The sequence below is a fragment of the Cynoglossus semilaevis genome, chromosome 12 (genome assembly GCF_000523025.1).
Source record: "Cynoglossus semilaevis isolate Cse_v1.0 chromosome 12, Cse_v1.0, whole genome shotgun sequence".
NCBI lineage: Eukaryota > Metazoa > Chordata > Actinopteri > Pleuronectiformes > Cynoglossidae > Cynoglossus > Cynoglossus semilaevis.
The window spans coordinates 6,066,770-6,087,270 of record NC_024318.1 but is presented as its reverse complement, the minus strand read 5'-3'; the positions used below and the strand labels follow the sequence as shown (position 1 = coordinate 6,087,270).

The 20,501-nt window shown below is 40.4% G+C and overlaps 1 protein-coding gene and 1 long non-coding RNA gene across 4 annotated transcripts in view; both read right to left on the bottom strand.

The window, feature by feature from the left end:
* efemp1 (EGF containing fibulin extracellular matrix protein 1) overlaps window positions 1-937 on the bottom strand; it is an 18,670-nt gene extending 17,733 nt beyond the window's left edge. The window contains exons 1-2 of one of the 3 annotated variants that reach the window (XM_008321740.3): window positions 703-937; window positions 128-308 (exon numbers count right to left, since the gene is read on the bottom strand). In XM_008321740.3, the coding sequence (XP_008319962.1) occupies window positions 128-208 (81 nt within the window). In that variant the 5' untranslated portion in view covers window positions 209-308; window positions 703-937. Of the gene's footprint in view, window positions 1-127; window positions 673-702 lie in introns of those variants that run through there. The other 2 variants (XM_025060980.1, XM_025060979.1) reach the window with 2 other exon arrangements.
* Window positions 938-5,062: 4,125 nt separating this feature from the next.
* Window positions 5,063-14,265, bottom strand: LOC107989329 (uncharacterized). The gene is made up of 2 exons (XR_001760840.2): window positions 14,013-14,265; window positions 5,063-5,782 (listed from the first exon to the last, which is right to left on the bottom strand). It is a non-coding gene; the product is annotated as an uncharacterized LOC107989329 (long non-coding RNA).
* Window positions 14,266-20,501: the final 6,236 nt, after the last annotated feature.

The window sequence follows — 20,501 nt, the reverse complement described above, 5'->3', positions numbered from 1 at the left end:
AAAACTAAACCCACTGATGCACCGTGTGACCCTGAATCATCAAATCACTGATGTTTAAATATAGTAGATGTTTGGAAAAAATATTTTTAAATACATTTTGTTTGTTAAAAACAAAAGGTTGACTTACAGTGTAGGAGATCGGCTCCTCAGCCTCCCGAGAGAGGACGTGCGTGAACAGGGCGCACAGACACACGCAGATGCTCAGCATGTCTGAAGACGACAGTTGCGGGACGCAGATGCACGGACTGCACGTGGAGAGAAGATGCGAGATGATTTCGGTCTTTTCTCCTCTTCTCTGCCGAACAAGCCTGCATAGTTTAATAGCACTTGTTACATCACTGATGGCATTACTGAACGGGTCTGAACGCATCCCCCTGCTGGTCTGATGTTTGTATTGGCGCAGCTCCAACTTAAATCTGCGACTTCAACCAAGTCAAGTGTTTTGGGTTTTTTTTTTTCTGCTGTTTTTCTCCTAAAGGATTAGTGCGTAATGCGCGCAACCGTCGTGCGTAAACATGCCCGTGTTGTCAGTCCTGTCAGCCCGGTGAAGCCGTCCGTCAGCAGACGATGCTCACACGGATATGAGTTTATTCAGAAGTTTGTTTTCCTGGTAAATTCTTCGTTTGGAGTCACAGACACGTGTGACCGGAGCATCATCAGACATGAACAATCAAACACCAGACCCTGATCTCAGTGACTTACCTGCAGGTACCTGCGGATCTCCAACGCTCCTGCTGTGACACTGGAAGTTGTTCCTGTGTTTGCGCGTGCGTGCGTGCGTGTGTGTGTGTGTGTGCAGCCTGCTCTGAGTACTGTCCCACAAAACAGCGCAAACGGCGGCTCTCAGAGTCTCAGAGGTGTGTGTGTGTCAGAGAGTGTGTGTGTGTGTGTGAGTGCAGGCAGCACTTGTGATGAACATGCGGTTCGTACAGTATGACATGCTGGAGGGTTGGAGGAGGAGTGGGGGGAGGTGGGGGTGAACCGGGCAGGTTCAGCTCCGGGTTTGTTTCTTCAACAGCAGGCTGCAGTGAGAAAAGAGCAGCCAGAGAACAGTGGCTCCCCCTATGGACTGAGCACCAGGTTTTTTTCCCCTTCTTAACAGAAATCATCGTGAAACTTTTTAGTTAAAAAAAAACTTTACTCGTTATTGCATGTTATTGCATGCTTCAATCATGCAGGAATATTATTGTCTGTCCTGATGTCCAAACTTCAAACAAAATGCAACAAAATGCAACATATATGTCACAAAATGGTGTCATTAAAGACACATTTAGGCCAAGCTAACATTAACAGAAGAAAACACACACGTCACCTCTTTAAATCTCAATACATTACAATAATGGTTCTCAAACCTGGGGGCGTGCCCTACTGCAGGAGGAGGCGATTGTGCTGCCATGTAATTGTGTTGTTTTGTTCAAACAGAAAAGCATTTTTTTTTCAGAATAATTTAAATCCAGTGAAGCTCTGAATTTCTGAGTATTTCACTGCAGAATGCTTTGGATTTCTGAGTATTTCACTGCAGAATGCTTTAGTCATGTGCAACCTCTGGATCAGGGCCCAGGATTGGGACGCAGGTTATGCACTTTTTGCAGATTTTGTACTGTGTTTACCTTGATAGGCTGTGGTTTACTTTACTTTATTATTATTGACACTTTAGCATACATGAATCTAAAAGGAAGGGCGGGCATTTTATGAATAGTAAACATGCTATACATGGTTAAATGTTAGCAAGAATAGAGCTTATTGTTTTCCCCTTCTAGCTGCTGTATATGTATGTTTTTTTTCCAGTTGTGTAATAATTACAAGGTAAGATGGAAAATGATGTCAAATTATATATCCTGCTGTCTGGTGTTTACTCTTAAAAACCTGTCATTTTAACAGGGATGTGTAATCGTTTTACCTTCACTGTATGTGTTGGCGAATAAACTGTCCTCATGCACAGCTGCCTTTTTTGAAGTGTTACAGGAAAAGCCTGAGTATTTTGTTGACTGCGTTCATTTCAAGAAAGTCCGGACAGTGTGACAGCTCACTGCCTGAAACTGAGGACGAGAAATGGAAGGTGGCCATCAGGACTTTGATCAAACTCCTGGGCTTTCCCTAAAGTGATGTGTCCAAATATGTATCATGCAACAGGACTATTGATTGACCTGCAGGCTGTTGGTACAGACGTGATGTAAAGCTGATAAAATCAGATTCTAATCTGGTGGTGAGTTTATATTCCAAACACGCCTGCGTTACTCTCGGGGTTGTGACACGCCGGCACTTCACGCTGTGAGATTTCATTGCTTGTGCACGGAGCTTGCATTGTGTGTGTGCAGCAGGTGGTAAAATCATATCATGTGTTAAGTCCTCTGTCAGCAGCCACTACATTAGCCTGAACATTTTGTGGTGTTTACAAGATGCCTGTGCTTCAGGAACATCTGCTGGAATTGGCAAAGGTTCCTGGTTTTCCCATGGGTGGAGAGACAGCAAAAGATTGCATTATTTTGTGTGTGTGTGTGTGTGTGTGTGTTTGCACTCGTGTACACGTGCCAACAACTTGCTGATATGAGTGGATTGAGATGGACTCGGTACCACCTCCTCCAACGCTGACCTTCTTTACAGGGTGGGGACGACGGGGGGCGACTGTGGACAGATTCTGTAGGTGCAGCATTGAAAATCGTTTCATAACATAAAAAATATATATAAAATACAAACTGTGTTTAATCTTGGTCCTGGGATCAGCACATGTTCTCCAGTTGTTCTCCTGCATTAGGTTTACTCACATGGAAGAACACGGAACACGACAGGAAACATAAATACAGTAGATGAATAACTACAAACAGGGACGGCCTGCACTAATGTTTGCTCGGGTTCAGAAAGTTTGCTGGCACGTTGTCAGCGAGGACATTTTGATAGAGCACTTGATGAATAAAAGCCATTCCAGCATAGGATTACCAGAATAATTTATCCAATCCTAATGAAAGACGAGATGACAGAATATTCCCCTTGGTTCTATTTCCCGGTGAAACAAAAGGAGAAGATTGTGCCTGCAAATCGAGGCAAGAGAGCAGTGGGTGTGTCCCCCTGGGTGCATCTCCAAGGTGTGAGGAAGTCTCCGCAGCGGTGTTACTGTAGTCAGGCGGCGTGAACACGCACTCAAAATAGTATTTTTGCTTAAAAGCAGAGGGGGAAAAAAGCAATAATTTTCACTGAAATGAGCCACAGGTGAAGAGAAACAGGACACCAGATAGAATAACAGTAGGATTTAATGTCAGAGTGATAGATTGGACCGTGGCTTAACATAATTACAGCCCTGAGTTACACAACACCCCTGTGATCCACATTACACAATCCCCAAACCCACAACAGTGCACAACATACATGTACACAAACAGTCTATTGCTGCAGTAACCACGATGCATCTGTACGTGAAGTACAACGACGAGCATTAGGCTTTAGAGGAGAAATACTAGCAATACTAGCACGTAGTACTGTTCAAAGAACAAACAAAAAAAAATCTTGACCAAGTTGTTCCACTACATACAGCCCTGCTTCTATAAGGCTGACCTCTAGGGGCAGGATGTGAGACATATTATAACAAGTCCAATGCAACATGTCTTTTCAATTAATGTGACCCTGCAACTATGACTGCTGTCAGTCATGTCTGAGGATATACTGCCCATGTTGCATAGTACTTGTAAGGACAATCTAAGTCAATGACCAAAAACATTATATGATAAATTAAAATAGTAGGATTACTCAGGTTACATCAGATCATATTTTCTCTTCACTCAGGTTACGTCAGATCATATTTTCTCTTCAGACATTCTCCTTAAACCGTGAAAGAGTTTTAGCCATAATTATAAATGTCAAACCTTTTTTTTTTATGGGTAACATGCTGGTTCAGTGCATTTTTGAAAGCCAGTTGTTTTTGATGCTTCTTTCGATGCTGAAGGCAATGCATCAGGCACTGTTGGCTATTGAGCATCAGCCAATCAGTTCCTGATGCAGTACCATCCACATCAGAAAGCTCTTCTTCACCCCAACATCACTGGGGGGCAATAAATGCTCCACGCTGCGGAAAACATTTCACCCCTGCTTCCCCACCGTCTCCCCTAATGACAAGAGTATAGATAGAGAAATAAAGCCATAAGTGCAGGCTGTCCCCTTGATTAAACCATAATACAATAGTCGATACAGTACAGTACACATCATTGTAAGTCAAGTTGGCAGCAGAAGCATCTGGAAAGTAAATTCATGCAAATTTGAAATGGACATGCATTATGAAGGAGCTGCAAGAGATGAGGCTGCACTTCAAAAGAGTGTCGAAAAGAAATTTTTTAACTGGTGGGGAAGGGGGGAGAGGAGAGGAGAGGCAGACAGCGAGGGTGTCTGTGAGACGCACTTGTGTAATTGCAGTGACATCTTCATTGAGAGCCCTCCATCTCTTTCCTGTGCGCTCCAAAGGGTGTTGCTGACGCCAGTCGATGGGGAGAGCAGCCGAGGCGCTGTGTTTAGCATAATCCCAGAGGCCATTGTGAGAGCAGCTAGTGAACGACTCACAGTTGCCAGCTGAGATTTCACCAAAACACAGCAGAACACAAGTGGAAGGGGATGCGATAAGAACACGAGGAGGAGAGTGGGCCACGGCAAAGAGAGGGAGAAGGACTGGTAGAAAACCAGTCATTACACTACATCAAACCTGCTGTAATTTATAGCCCCGCTTTTTTCCACAGGGAGGTCGACGGGGTGGTTTGCAGGAACATGGTGGTTGTGGTTGTTCTGTGGCGAGTGTGCAGCTTTGCACAGCATCAAAGGGGCAAAGTATAGAGTGTGAAACATGCCGTCGTCCAGGTGGACTGCACCTGTTGGCCCTCATTCAAGGCTGTAATTCAATAATCCCCCCCCCACACCCACCTTCTTTTACCCAATCACCCACTGTTTTGACTTGCATGAGTCAAACATTAAAAAAGATGAAGCAGAACTGCCTCATGGCATCACTAATTCTCTTGGGCAATCGTCATTATCCAGAGCCAGACTGAGCGTTGCACTTTGATCGACAGATTTTGGGTTTTTTTTGTTTTTTTTTTGGTGCCAACCTTAGGTAAACAGTTTGGTTCTTTAAACAAGCTGCATGATCAGACGTGTAGAGAGTGAATAATATAGGGTATGGAAGGTAAAAAAAAAATACCAAAGGAACATTTCTCAATATGAAGTTAACTCTGCTGGTAATTATGAGTTTTGTAAGAGGTCAAGAACAATTAAAGGTGGGAATATTTACCAGTGAAGGAACCAATAGTGGGCATAAATTAACAAGTTCAAAAAGTTTCATATTCTAAAATAAACCTTTAATGTGGCAGTTCCGATAATCTAAAGAAAGATGTTTTTTTATTTTGATTTTGGTTTTTTTTTAGTGGGTTTTTCTGAGGTAAACTGCAGAATCTCTCCAGGTGATTGTGAGAATATAACTCAGCATCACAGTTGCCTGCAGAGATTACACAGTCAGCCCATTGGTTCACCTCACACACACACACACACACACGGGTACATGTAACATCTACCAGTCAAATGGCAGCAGATGGTTAACAAAGATCAGAAAAAAGACCCAGCTTTGACCCTGCACCCCCACCGTTTCTGAGCGGTCATATGTTCCCATGGCAACAGGACCAAGGCACGTGCCTCCCATTGTTGAGTTGTATCCTCCAGGGTCAGCAGCACACCCAGTTAGAGGTCAGATGTCAGCCAGGCCTCTCGCTCAGGTCACCACTCACCAGCTTGTAGCCTTTAACCCCAACAAGCACTGGAACAAATGGAGAGATGTGGAGAGAAAGAAGGACATGACAATGTTTACTCAACGATTCTCCGTCATCACGTGACCACAAATAATCCCACGTAATAGTTTTAACTTCTGTTGTGCTTTTGGAGAAACAGATCAGCAGTGAGGAGAGTGAGGGCAGAGTACAGTACGAGGGAGGACCGCTGTGACGTTACTGTATGTCTCCCTCTTGTGGATAAAGATGGATGCTTTAACGTTTCACGTCATATGGAATGAAGAAAAGGATTGTAAAATACAGTCTGAAATGGTCATTTAATTAATCATAACTACAGTAGTTATGTTAATAGAAAATATGGTTCAATCTTTGCACAATTCTTTCTAAATTCCCTTTGTTGTGTCTAATATTGTGAACTGTAGTAGAAGACAAAGTAAAACTGGCGCTTGAAAAATATTTTCTCTCACATATTCATGATGCCATCCTCCTTGTGAATTGCATTCAAAGGCGCGACTAACAAAACACAAGTGCAATTTCACAAAAATAGTTCAATTACTGCTAATGTTTTTATACTAAATTCAGTGATGTTACATCCCAACTGTGTGTGCAGTCCATGTACTGTAAACACAAAGCTACATTTTCAGATAATCAGAATTTTACTGTCCATGTGCGCATTTGATTTATCAGAAAAATATTTTATGATAAAACTTCAGTGTGTATAATATTTAGTTAAGGCCTGAGATTACAGAACATCATGGCATTTTTAAAAACTCTTTTCCCAGCGATGCCATTTTTCCTCTTGAGTCCAGATGCATGTTTGGAATATTCAGGTCACCGAGTTGCAAAGTGTTGCTCGGGCTTTGACAAAAGAAAAATCTTAAGTTTATTAAACGGAACAGGCTGAGAGTCCACACTTTGTTAGGCAGTGAGTGAACAGAGTGGTTTTGACAGGCCTAACCTCTTAAGCTTTGGGTCCCACTGAGCTGGGCGCAGCTAGAGCTAAATGCCATCTGTCTCAACATCATGTGGCCCCCCTGTTCTGTCCCGTCCTGTCCCACAATACTTCAGTGTAAAAATGTACTTAAGACTGCAATTAAAAAAAATAAACAGATAAAGATATTTTATTTTATGACATTCTTGTAGTTATAAAACTGGTTCACCTTTGCTCTAAGGCATTTTTTTTTCTGTCAATCCATTTTAGCTGAAATGCCACGAAAAGCGCCGGTTGTTCCTGTAAACCTGCATTTGGTTTTCAACATAAAGGCGCAGGAACTATGGGGTCATCGACACGACAGCTTCCTCTGCTGATAGGCATAGCAAAGGCCTTGAGTCAGAGCAGCCTTGAAGTGTCGTTGATCCTAAGTACGCCTAATAAATCGTTTCAAATTACGGTGGAAAATTTACAATCCATTGTCTGTGGCCTATGGCAGGTAATGAAAATATTTTAAGATTTTTTTGGGGGTAAGTCGTGCTAACTGATGTCGCCTCACAGAGGCATAAAACCCAAAGAATGAATCTTGATGGAGGAAAACTGATGCTTTTTCTCATTAGGGACCGGGATTTTTCTTACTGTGGAAGAACATTGGCTGCTGTAATTGACATTTGTTTTTCAATTGAAGAATGGCCCAAAGAAAAAAAATTGTCATTCCAGAGAGTCAGAGGGTGTGTCGCTCCAGATTGTGCACAAAGCACTGATTAAAATTCCAAGGAAAATCTATGGAGTAAAGTGCAGACCGGGAACACAACCGTGCGCAACAACTCAACTGTACTTTTTGTGTTTGTCAAGCGTCTCACTGTGACTCACCGGTGACTGCTCCGAATTCACCTTTGAACACATTTATGTTACGCATCACTGACTTCTACATGCAGCACTGCACAACAATGGAACGATGATGTCACCGTTTAAACTTTTTGTCTCAGCTCCTTCACCGTGCCGTCTGCTTCGTTAGCTGTCATGTAACGTTAGGAGCAAAAATGACCTCTCTGCCCTGCAGCCAACATGTGTGTGTGTGTATGTGTGTGTGTGTGTGTGTGCGCGCCACTCTAGCATTTCATTAAGACGCTCGGACCTTCACTGTACAAGCAATTGTCTTGTTCTAACAAAAAGCCTGACGCATCGCATCAGTTGGAAGTAAATTTATCAAAGGAGGTCGATACAATAGAGAGCGCATGGACAAATTATGAAACAAGTCTTGCGGAGGCCTCCTGCTGAGACATATTGTTCTTTTTGTTTATAGTCCAGATCGGACTTAATAACACAAGGTGACAAATGGATTCAAAATAGTGCTGTGTGTGTGTGTGTGTGTGTGTGTGTGAAGTGTATATTCAGAGGAATATTGATGTGTGATAATGTGAACACACATGGACCAGGGTGTGTGACGTGTTAGCGTGCACACAGCCACACAAAACCCAAAGACCTCTGAGGTGCACGCTGCATAAAAACAATTGGGATCTTGGTGAACTGATGTGACATGTGTGTTTGTCTCAGGCCCATCCGTTAGGAACCCTACAGTAGAGGTGAAAGAAACAAAAAAAAAGAGAAAAGAGAGAAAAGAAAGAGGTGGAGATGTCGTCGAAATGAGGGCACAACTGGTAAGTAATGAGTGAACAGCATTGATCTGCAACGATACAAGGTGAAAAAGATCAGAAAAAAAAAACAGAACACATTGATTTTACTGTGTCATCAGTACTAAAGAGTAACATCTGGTCCGTCGGATTCATTTAGATTTATTATATTTAAAATGATTTACACCTTTTTTACAGAGAGAACATTTTCTCTTAGTTAGAAGAAAAACTGCTAAAATACAGCGTTGGTTGAACGTTCATGATCTGCCGGTGGTCAAATGATCCAACGAGACCAGATTCTGATGACATGAAACACTCATTCCAGGCCACTGGTTGTCACCCATTCAGACTGGCTGCCATTTCCTCGCTGCCAGATGAAATGGGCCGATGACGCATCAAAGCAACGACTCCCTTCACCGTATTTACATCCCATCTCAGTTATTGGAAACATAATTCCTCCCTGTGTCTTGTATCACCCTAACACACACAGACGCAGTCGACTACAATTACAATTTTGCATGCTCCAGTGTATCCGAGTAATTTCCTACTGTTTAAGTGTGAATTTATGTTCCATGGAAATGAGTGGGGAGTCGATGGAGGCCAATTGGAGGAATGGCCTTTAGCCAGGGAGCGTTTCAGTGAACGGCTCTGGTCATATTAGGATCCTTGTTCATCACTTCCTTTTAACAAACACCAGCACTGAATGACTTCTCATTAGACTTCCGTAGCTGTATGAATACAGTATCAGCCATTTTCCCTCCGCATGGCGACTGGGCGGTAACTCAGGACAACTCCTAAAAACACACACACATCCATACTGCCTGGACACACTGCACCATCTTTGTGATTTCTGTTAGAACAACGTCACTTGGATGTCTGGAAAAATATCATTTCAGGTTTTCTTTTCTTGCATTTTTGAATTGTGGTATAAAAATGTAAATAAAAAATAAAGTGGATTCACTGTTAAACTTCAACACTTTCATTTCACCGCAGTGAAGAGACACAACTGTGAAATTCTTTTACTGAGCAAAATATTTCAGATGTAATCGTATAATGAAAATATATCAAAATATAAATTTTTTTATAACGCACTAAATATTTAATATTTAGCGTTTCAACAATTTTTCACTTTTTTCCAATACTTTATGGGTCAACAAACTTAACAATCAAACATATCGTATAATGAAAATATATCAAAATATTAATTTTTTATATTATACTAAATATTTAATATTTAGAGTTTTTTTTAGAATTTTTCACTTTTTTGCAATACTTTATGGGCCAACAAACTGACCAATCAAACAAAAAAAAATATTGACCCATAATAAACTTTGCAATCCCATAATAAATATTTAATATAATCACTATTTATAAAAACCACGATGACGACTTAACATTGGTGGCATGTAAACTTTTTTGGAAATTAAAAAAAAAAACCCATTTGAATAAAAGATTTAAGACTTATTAATGGCCTGATTTCAGGGCCAGTTATTGGTCATTTTATTGGCTTCTTACAAACAGAGCAGTAATCAGTGACCTTTTAAAAGAGCAGTTCTGGACAGCACGTGGTCCAGCCGGGTTAACTGAGATCTCATCAGGGAGAAAGTCTATCTAGAAAAGACAGATTCAAAACATGAAAATTAATAGTATTTTAATTATGAATATTATTTGATGAGTCATTTTGTCTTTAAACCGCAGTAAAAGGGCGGGCGTGTCCGACACAATCACGTTTTTCTACAATGTTACTAAAGCAACCGCTGATGTATTTGCAATCTGAGTATAACTGCCTGGTTTGGACATGTTTTGTGTAAAATCTAGCAGTAATTCATAAAATATTTCCTAAATCATTACAGACCTGAGACACAGCGTTGCTATCGATGAATATAAAGTTCTCTCTCTATTCAACATTTCAGAGAAACTGAATAAATTTAAGCAGACACGGAGGACCACTCCCTGAGAACCTCGCACTTGTCCACCAAGGGCAACAACTGTTTCAGTTCTCCAGATAAACGTGAAGTGAACCCTTCAGCTGATCAAACTGTGGCCCATAGACCAGACCTTGACCACAGGCTCTTATCACAACAATAACCCGTCCACCTGCTACTTATCACACGCACTCCCCAAAAACCTTTGCCGCTATGTCAAAAATCAAAAAAGGCCCTCATTGTAAACATTTCTTATCCAGAAGCCAAGGTCTTTTACACGTGTCAGAAACACCTGGCTGCTGCCCATAACCTACAGCTATAGATAAACTGACCCCAGAAGTGCAATTCAAAAACACATATGATCAATGAGCCCATGAAGTGGGACATAAATGAGCTAATAACAGTCGTATTATTTTATATTTGGGCAGAAACAACACGCAGGATCAGCAAACAGTGTTTTTAAAGATCATTGGAACGACAAAGGTTTTCTGAGTAGCGTAAGGTCATACACTGAGGGATGACACGGCAAACCAAGCACCGCCCACAGTACGTCTGTGATATTACATGTCATGGTACAAACAGAAGATAACCGGCCGACAGAAACGGGAACGGTCGGGTTCTTTCTCTCGTCTGGACCCTGACGTGCAGCTCCTGGTCATAGTTTCACAATCAATGGCACCACACAATGATGATGCCTGAGGTTAAAACGGAGGCCAGAGAAATGCAGTGCCGCAGGTAAAGTGCTGTGTAATTCCAGTCCAGAAAAGGACTTAAGGGACCAGCAAAAGAGCAGTGCAGCTCACCGTGCATTTGTGATTGATGGTCTCTGTCTGTGCAGTCGCTGACTGAGCAACATGTACATCTCTTATTCACACACACCTAAAGGCTCGCATGCTTTCTATAGTGTGCACAATATATGCCCCGAGCAGTGTAGAGCAGGGCTATAGTGGTGCCTCATTTGACTAAAGGACTATTCCGTGTTGACTGTGACATTTCGGTTCAGATAAATCTGAAATATTTGGGGGTTTTTGAACCTTTAACTGAGGATCTAATTTATTTCTTACGATTGTCATCAGAAAGTGAAAAAAAAGAGAAAATTCCTAACACGGTGTTTGTCACACTTCAACAATAAGGATCCCGTGTGCTAAAGTATGACCATAATGCAACAGTACTGTATACAGTACAGTATAAACCTACTGCCCCTAATCCCTGATCCTGTCCCATCTGCTGTCCAGTGCTAGGACATGTCTGGTCTGGATTTTGGCCAGACTGGGCCGGTCGCCACTGTGGTCCCAGCAGCCTATCAGGCAAGACTAGCTTAATGCTGACACATCGCTAACATCAGCCAGGAAAGAAGAAACATCAGCAAAGCACCATTTTAGATTTACACAAGGAGGAAGACGGTTACTCATCTGCAGGTGAAAAAAAAAAATTCTCAAACTGATATACATACAACCGAGAAACATTATTGTCATTCAATATTTAAAAAAAACAAAAACATTTTTCTCTATCTTAAGGAAAAAATAAAACCCGGTTTTGCTGTGACAGAGGCCACACCCTTTCAATCGTATGCGTCGCCATTGACATAAAGACATCTGAATACATTCATAACACTTTTCTGCGACAAAGACTGTTTCAGCTAAATGACATAAGAGCTAAAAGCTCTTAACATGAAGAATTAATAACATAACTTTAAAAATATGAATGTTCTCAATTTATCATAAATAGAAACGTACGCTGTGTGAGAAAATACATTTACATTTAATTTTTGATTAAAAAAATAGGAAACAGGATAATCATTGATTAGAGTGGATGACCATAAAAATATGAATCTGGATCCTTTTCAAATGTGGATATAATAAGATGACTGACCATTAGCCAAATGTTAAAAAAAAAATGAACGCCATAAAAATATGAATCTGGATCCTTTTGTGTGGATATAATAAATATATGACTGATGATATATGATATAATAAAATGACTGACCATTAGAGTTTAGTTTAGTTAAAAAAAAAAAAAGAACATTTGAGGTAGACAATGGTAAAACTGAGACTTTGCTGCCCCTCCACAGTCCTCACATTACCTCTATAGGACAATAATTTGTGCAGATGCAGATGAACGTGTCATCGATATGCACAGATATAACCAGGAGCGCCACTGATTGATGATGCAAACTCTCTCCCTTTAGCCTCGTTTGTGACCTCTGACTTCTCTCTCCTCGAGGGGTTAAACTTATTACCCTTTGACTCGTGTGACCTCTGCTGTGAAAGGAGCTAGATTGAAGGATGACCACAGCTTGGGTCTCATTGGCCACTCTCTGGCCAAAGTGTGGCCGCAGATCTGACCATCCAAACCCTAGAGGGATGTGACCCTGGCCCCGCCACACGCTCGCTGGATAATACTATTAACAGGTCAATAAAAGCCCCCGAAATATGGGGGGTAGGAGAAAAGCTGGTTCAACCTAAAAAGGTGAGCAGGAATAATTGGGTGAGAGTAGGGTGTGAGGGGGAAAACACATCTGAAATGTAGACTAAGGTTTCTTTACATTTCCTCTGTTAGAGTGCATGATCAAAAACCTAATTCCCAAACATGAATCTAACCAATGACAGCAATAAAAAATGAGCAACAATTAGTTGACCTATTAATGACTTATCAACTACTACAATAGTCAATGACTAAATTTTGAACAGCTGATTCATCATTTTTAGCAATAAATATTTACTGAACAAATTGTGATTTTCTATGACAACAGAAAATAACTTGTTTGTGAACTAAGTATAAGATTTGAGAATGGTGAATCTTTCAATTTAATTATTATTTTTTAAAATTCTTACTGCACACTGGCCAAAATTATTTATGCACAAATCACAAAAATAATATATGGCCATTCAACGGCTAATACAAATCATTATTATTTGCACAACCTAATTAGCTCTAAAGCACTTACTGAACCCACTGAATTAAATTGTGCAGAGTCATATAATTAACTTATTACTTTTCCAATTTTCCTATTTGTAAAGCACAGGGAGAAAAAAAAATAACAAATGGTAAAACCATTCCATATTGTAGCAGTTATTGTAAGGCTATATTAGGAGAAGTGTAACTTTACACTGCACATCATCCTCTGATAACAGGAGCTCACTGGGTGTTCACCAGCACGCTACATGCAAGACATGTGCTTTACACACATTCACGCCATTTTGCTGCCAACCTTCTAATTCTATTATTAGCGTAAAAGTACTTTGGGCTTCAGCTGATTGAAACATGAGATTAAAATCACATTTTTCTGATATTAAACCACAAACTTTTATAGACATTTTAGACATTCAGTTGACTAAAACATGTTCTAAACAAGATGGGGGCGTAAACACAAACATAATGCACATCACCTCCCTTCACCTTTAAGAGTTTAGAGCCAATAATAAAACAAAAAGGCAGACTAAATAATGCAACGAGGAGCAGGAGCTGGAACACCACACATAAATTAGTTTGAAAATGGCTTTACAGTATTATAAAACCCAGCTGAAACGTTAGGGCTGAGAGAATTGACTCTGCTGAAGTTGTCAAACCTGTGACTGTAAACAACCTGACACGCATGCACACAGTGCCACACAAATGCACTTGCCCAAACACACAAACATATATTAGCGGGAGGAACACACCGACTGCTCTGACATTCACGGAGAGGAAACCTGAGAGCGAACAAGGCCCGGGCTCAAAAGTAGAGAGGAAGAATTTGAAAAGAGTAGAGTAGAGGAGGGGAACGTACCCAGATAGTGGCTTCAGAAGCATCAGTGTGAGGGGAGAAGGGTGGGACACCTGCAGAACCTCGTGTGGTCTATCCCAAGCTCTTCAGCGACTGCTCCCTCGCTGAGAGCAGTGTGTGAGTGTGTGTGAGGCAGAGAGAGTATGTGTGTCAGTGGCTGAGGGAGGGGATCCTCCCCCCCTCCTCCTCAGGACTGTGCCTCCTTAACAGGATGGAGGGGTAGGTGGGGCCACTGCAATAAGGCAAACACAAATACACACACACTCACATTTTTCGATGGCTGTTAGGTCCAAGCTTCTTTTCCTCTTTCCCGCCTCCGCACTTCCATCTTTCTGTCCCTTTTCAAGATTCCCTCTTTTCTCCTCCTTCCCTTCGTTGTTCAGCTCTATCTGCAAGATTTTTTACACCCTTTCATTTTCCAACCACCTCCTTATTACTGTAATGTATTTTTTAAAATGCTGCTGGTAATTCTACTGATGTGAAAGTGAGATATGTTTAGTTGCTCGTCCACAACCTGCTAAACTCTGAGGGTGTGTGTGTGTGTGTATTCCATCGCTCTTTAGTCTGGTAGAACTCCAGTGTAAAGATTAGGCAAACAGCCAGAGAGCACGGTGTATCAGAGACCTGGAAGAAGAGAAGGAGCTCAGTCAGAAAAGGAGAGAGCGTTCCCATGATTCACGGCAGCCGAAAACACTTTTCTGTAGATAACCTTTTACCGTTCCCTTTCCTTTGGGTCGCTGGCCGTCACCCCTCCTCCCTTCCACTCATCTGGCCACCAAACAGTCCCATATGATTCAGAGAGTAGCCAATCCTACATAAATCACTCCTGTATTCCATTGGCCACACGTTACATTGAAAGTATTGATTTTCTCCCCCACCCCTCCACCATCACCGCAGCACTGATTGCAAGAAAACCCTTCACAACGGTCACAAACAGGAAGTGGGAAAACACTAACCACGAGTGCGTTTCGACCTGCCACAATGGCGGACACAGAAGAATGGGAACATGACTGTTGCATGCGACACAAAGGCGTCAGGACACATAAAAAAAACTCAAAGCATTTCAAAATATCCACCAAAAAAATCCAAATCCATTTCAAAATATCCACCAAAAAAATCCAACAAAAATCCAAATCCTAAACAGATTTTGCTGACCTGTCATCTACCAATCCAACCATAAAGCTACAGAATAACAGGAATATCATTAACAAGTCTCAAAACACACAAACCTGGTTAAAGCCTGGACACAGAGCAGTAAAAGACACTCGATGAGACACTGTCCATATGATTAAAACTGACCACAAGAGCAAACGCTGCCGTTTCCATGACAGCACAGCTGAGGATACTTTGAACTCTGACCTTATACTTCTGAAGCATTGACCAAGCCCAGGGGTCAATCAAAGAGAAGGTCAGCAGGGGTCAAATGGTAATGACCCCTCTTTCTGGTTATGCAACCATATCAACCTCTTCCAAGTAGAATCTGGGCATCATTCATCGTAATCAGAGCCGTGCACCTTTCAGGAGAATGAGGCGATGCTGCTGCTGCATAATGAAGGTGAAAGACTGATGATGATAATCTACGTAAGATCACAACAAAGACAAACAAACAAAGATCAGCATTTAAATGTAAATAACAAAAGATACATTATTAGGGTTGAAGAATTCTGTGAAATTTTCTCAAAAAGACATTTCGTCGCTCATCCAAGAGGGTTCCTCAGTTCTGAAGAAAATTAATTCTGAAGAAAATTTCACTACATTATTAACTATTCTAAAAAATAGCATTCAACAGTATTTACCAGGTTAGAATCATCCAGGCCAGGACGTTCTCACTGAACCTGATTTTTAAAGGTTAGAATCATCCAGGCCAGGACGTTCTGATTTTTAAATCTTAGTTATTTACTGCTGCAAAAAAACATTACTGAAACCAAAACCCTAATAATAAAGATGTGGATTTGTTTTGTTGGATAACCAAATACAATTGTGGGGGCAGTTTTGATCAACTATCAAGTGAGTCTTGCGAGGTACAGTGTCATTATTTATTCTTTCATTTCATTTTCAGTTTAGTTTACTGAGTTTTTTGGTGGAGTAAATTCAGGGCTTTTGGTTTTGGAAAGTTTTTAAGGTTACTCTACTCTTGCTCTGTAAAATGATTTTTCTGTCAGATCCTAACCAAGTTCTTTGGTTTCTGTTCTCATGGTTTCACAAGTTAAATATGTTTTTCCTTTAATGGTGAGTCTGGATAACAGATTTACTTTTCCTGAAGTTTTAGAACACTGCCATGCTGAAACATATACAGTAACTAGTTCCTGACAGGCACTAGCAGAAATGTTTGAAGAAAGAAATGTTTCTTCAACATGTTGTCGCAGCATTTAATAGAAATCTGTGATGAGTCAGCACAATGTACAAACAGTAGAGTAAAACAGTCAGATCTCGATTGTCTAACACAACCACCTCTGTGACACATATCCAAAAAGGAAGTGAGGTTGATCGTAAAGAAAGGATGAGACACTTGGGGCAGAGTGAATGAGGTCGGACGAGTGTGGAGCGAGGACAGATGAGGAGGTGGGGGGACTGATCAGAGGGGTGCCAGACACAAAGAGGCCAGACCACGGCCAGTGGCACGCGATGGGCAGATTAACCAGCGTTTCCTCCCCTAACTGAAGCATTAGGACACCTGACTGGGTCCCGCCAATGGCAGCCAGCCAAGGATTTGTGTGTGGGGGGGCAAGCTGGAGTTTCGTCTTCCAACTCTCATGCTCTTCAACAACACAAAGAGGGGTGGGGTTGTGTTTGTGGAGGGGAAAAACAGGGGTTGATGGGGTGGTGGCTTGGAGTGGGGAGAGGGGGGCTACAACCCCTCACCATCTGCTGCCCAGGCTAAGTGAGGACAGGGCTAGGGCCAGAGTACAGGCTGGAGTTTCAGAGCACGTGCACCAAATACACACCAGAGTGTCTGCGTGCACTCACCTGTTGTTGAGTCGGTGGGTGGGCGGGTGAGTGGGGTAGCAGATGGACAGGGCATACTCCTGGCACTGGACCATCATCACACATGTAGTAATGTGTCCCTTCCCCCACATTCCTAATCTAATCTACAGTGCCAGACAATACTTTATATTTCACTCAGTTTGATTAAGAAATCTGTTATTAAGGACAAGTGCTGGATGAGAGAGAGAGAGAGAGAGAGAGAGAGAGAGAGAGAGAGAGAGTATCGTTTAAGCACTTGGCTGTTTACTGTAACGACTACAGATGTCCCCCCTTTCCCCCAGCCTCCCACATCCATTGCTGCAACCTGACCATATTGGAAAATATTGGCCTATTCAGAAACTGGACATATTTTTCATAAACCAATGAGTCAGCATTTTTTCTTTTATTGCTGTAAATTCTGTAGATCCCAGTTGGTGTATAAAAAAAGTAATTCCTAAAGATGGGATTTAAAAAGCCAGTTCACTAAATGCTGTTTACACCTGCTCTTGAGAAATGCATTCCCCTTTGCCCACATACAGTCCTAGGGATTTACTTTTAATGAAATCTAGAAAAAGTTAAACCGTTTTTATACATCTGTATCTGGAAGAACATGTGCACAAATAAAGTATGAGGTTTTGTCCATTTTCCAGCATAGACGTGGATCTGAAAATTACATGTTTTGACTCTATCCACACCTTTATTATTAATTGTAATTATTTTACAAAGATTTACACATGGGCTGGATTAAAAACTATTTTTAAGAATTGAGTAAACCTCTGTACCTGAAGAAAAAAATCCACACATCCAAATCAAATCACTGCTTCCTCAAAATACAGCCAATTACACTGCATCTACCAAAATATTAAATCATTTTCTCCATGCTTTGTGTATTTATTTTCACATTAGCGAAGTGTTGTTGTTGTTGTTTTTCCCCTGTTAAAAAGGGGGCCAGAGCATCAGACCGTACAGTCTGCTGTGCAGTAATCTGAAAATGCCTGTAATCCTCCATACACAGCCTTTCTGGGGACTGTAGTTGCAGGGCGCAGAGGTGCAGACTCATTGCCGTTTAGCAGCCATGTGTCTGACCGAGCTTGACACGCAAGTAATGCCTTACAGCTGCCAGGACACACACTGAGTGATGAGGCACAGTAAAGCTGCGCTGGTCACTCACTGGAATAATTATGCCATTTTTTGCCCGAAAACAATGACCAGTGAGTGCAGGTCAGTGAACTCATTCAACTCTGTGTTAAAGATGTGCCAGTTTACTGGAGCCAACAGAATCTTGGGGTTCCTGAGGATAGAAGTAAAAAATAACTCCGTGTGTAGGAGAATAAACTAGTGCATTAACATTGAAAATTTATAGTAAAACTCAAATAAGTTTCCAAAACTACAAAACAGAACTTTGCATCATGAGACTCTGGACAGAATGACCTTAAGATATCTGACGATGTGCTCGAAATGAAAGATTAAATTTTAATATAGACAAAGTGAAAAAGCCCTGCTAGGCTGCTGGTACTAAAACCAACTCACGTATACTCTGCAATATTTTGCCATTTTGAAGGCAAAACAATTTTACAAATTAAATTTGCAACTTAATATTTCAAATACCAAGTTCCTCCACACATTTATACAGTATAGGTTTTTATCAAAGTGCACTGTGTTTTTTCTTTCTAGAGTTGCTTTTGAAGATCATAATTTAACAAATTATGAAAAACATATTTTAAGATGCAGTTTATACCTGTAAAAACATACCAACTTGAACTCAAAGGTAAAGAAAGCTTCTGACCCTAACTGTACAATCCAAGAAAAATAAAATACTATCTCTTTTCGTGAAGAGTAAGGAATATAACTTCTGTGGCCTGTTACATTATTTCACCTTCAATAGAGTAATAAATGACCACACACATCTCACAAAGGTTAAACTCATTTCGGTTAATCCCAAAAGTGTACAAATAAACTAAACTTCCGCAACTTACCTGAACAATACCAAAACTTCTTTAGTCATTAGTGACGTCCACCATCGACCGTTGGAGGCGGCGTCAAACGCACACCTGTTTATCTGCGTTCTAATTATAACAAAACAACGTCAGATCTGACAAAATGGAAAATCTAGATTATTTTTATATATAAATTCAAACTGCCCTGAATTATTGTTTTGAATCCGTTTTTATTATGTTCGAAGATCCACGGTATCAGTTAAATAAAGTTAACGTTATCTTCTAAATGTACATATTTTCCCAAACATTGTGCTTTTAATGGCGTTGGTCGCGGCCCTCTAGTGTTTTTGCGATGTACTGCAGTGAGACGAATTAACTTTAACATCGTTTACGTAGTAAAAAAAATGTAAATTTTTGATAAAAGAACAAAACCACGATCGATTAAAAGATTAAGACAAATGAGATTACAGTGATGAATTAAGAGAAGGTATAATTTCTAAGAATTTATAAAAACTATACTCAACTTCTGACCTTTTCATTGACTAATTTGACTCTGTTTGTTGAACATAAATTAAATTAAAATTTCACAAAGTTTGCTAAAAAATTCTTGTACTCTGTTTGTTGAACATAAATTAAATTGTCACAAAGTTTGCTAAAAGATTCTTGGTTCTACCAAAGAAAATTATTTTGCAGATTATTACAGTAGTAAAATGTTCCTTTTATGCTGGTGTGATTCCAACAATGCAGCTGCTATATGCACACCACCCATATATCATATTACAGGAGCGTCTTGAAACAATTGTACAATTGGTGGCTTCTGCATATTTTATTGAGAAAAAAAAACTTGGTATATTTTTTCTAAAAATTAACTAATGTGACAACAGTTAGACAAAGTGAAATTTCTTTATTTAAAACAAATATAGTATATTCCACACTACAACTTTGAAAAGTATATTTTCAATTAATCTCTATACAGATCCCTTTAGTGTTGAACACTTTATTTTTATTTTTTAAAAATGTACCAATGACAACAAGTGTTAGAAGTGTTCCACTGTTGGTGAAGATTTCAACTCATTTGTAACAAACAATAATAGAATGCATCCTAGTGCGTTGACGTGAGACTCACTCACAGACAAAATAACCATTTATTTTGGTTTGAACATTGACAGAATTCTATTTAAGAACATCCACTATCCTCCATTGAAGAACTCAACAAATTCTGCGCAATAACAAAACCATGGACAATACAGGAATGTAGTGCCAGTCATCAATGTCATGATAAAAAACCGGTACAAAATAAAACAACAATTATGATAACTGATCAGAACAGATCAGCTGAAGTGTATTAAAACAGAAACACTTGGATTAAGCTACATAGGCCTAAGTTGTATAAACGTATTGATCTTTGAGTCAGAGCAGATTCTTGACTGGTTTTGGCTGCTGTGATGCTATGGTATTTGCCTGGACACTGTTTTGGCACAAAATGTGACTAATACTTGTAGCATGATATGTGCTCCATATCAAAGGAGTATTTCTCAACTATAAGTTTTACACCGTCAGTGTAACACCTGCAACATGAGGAGTCTGTTGT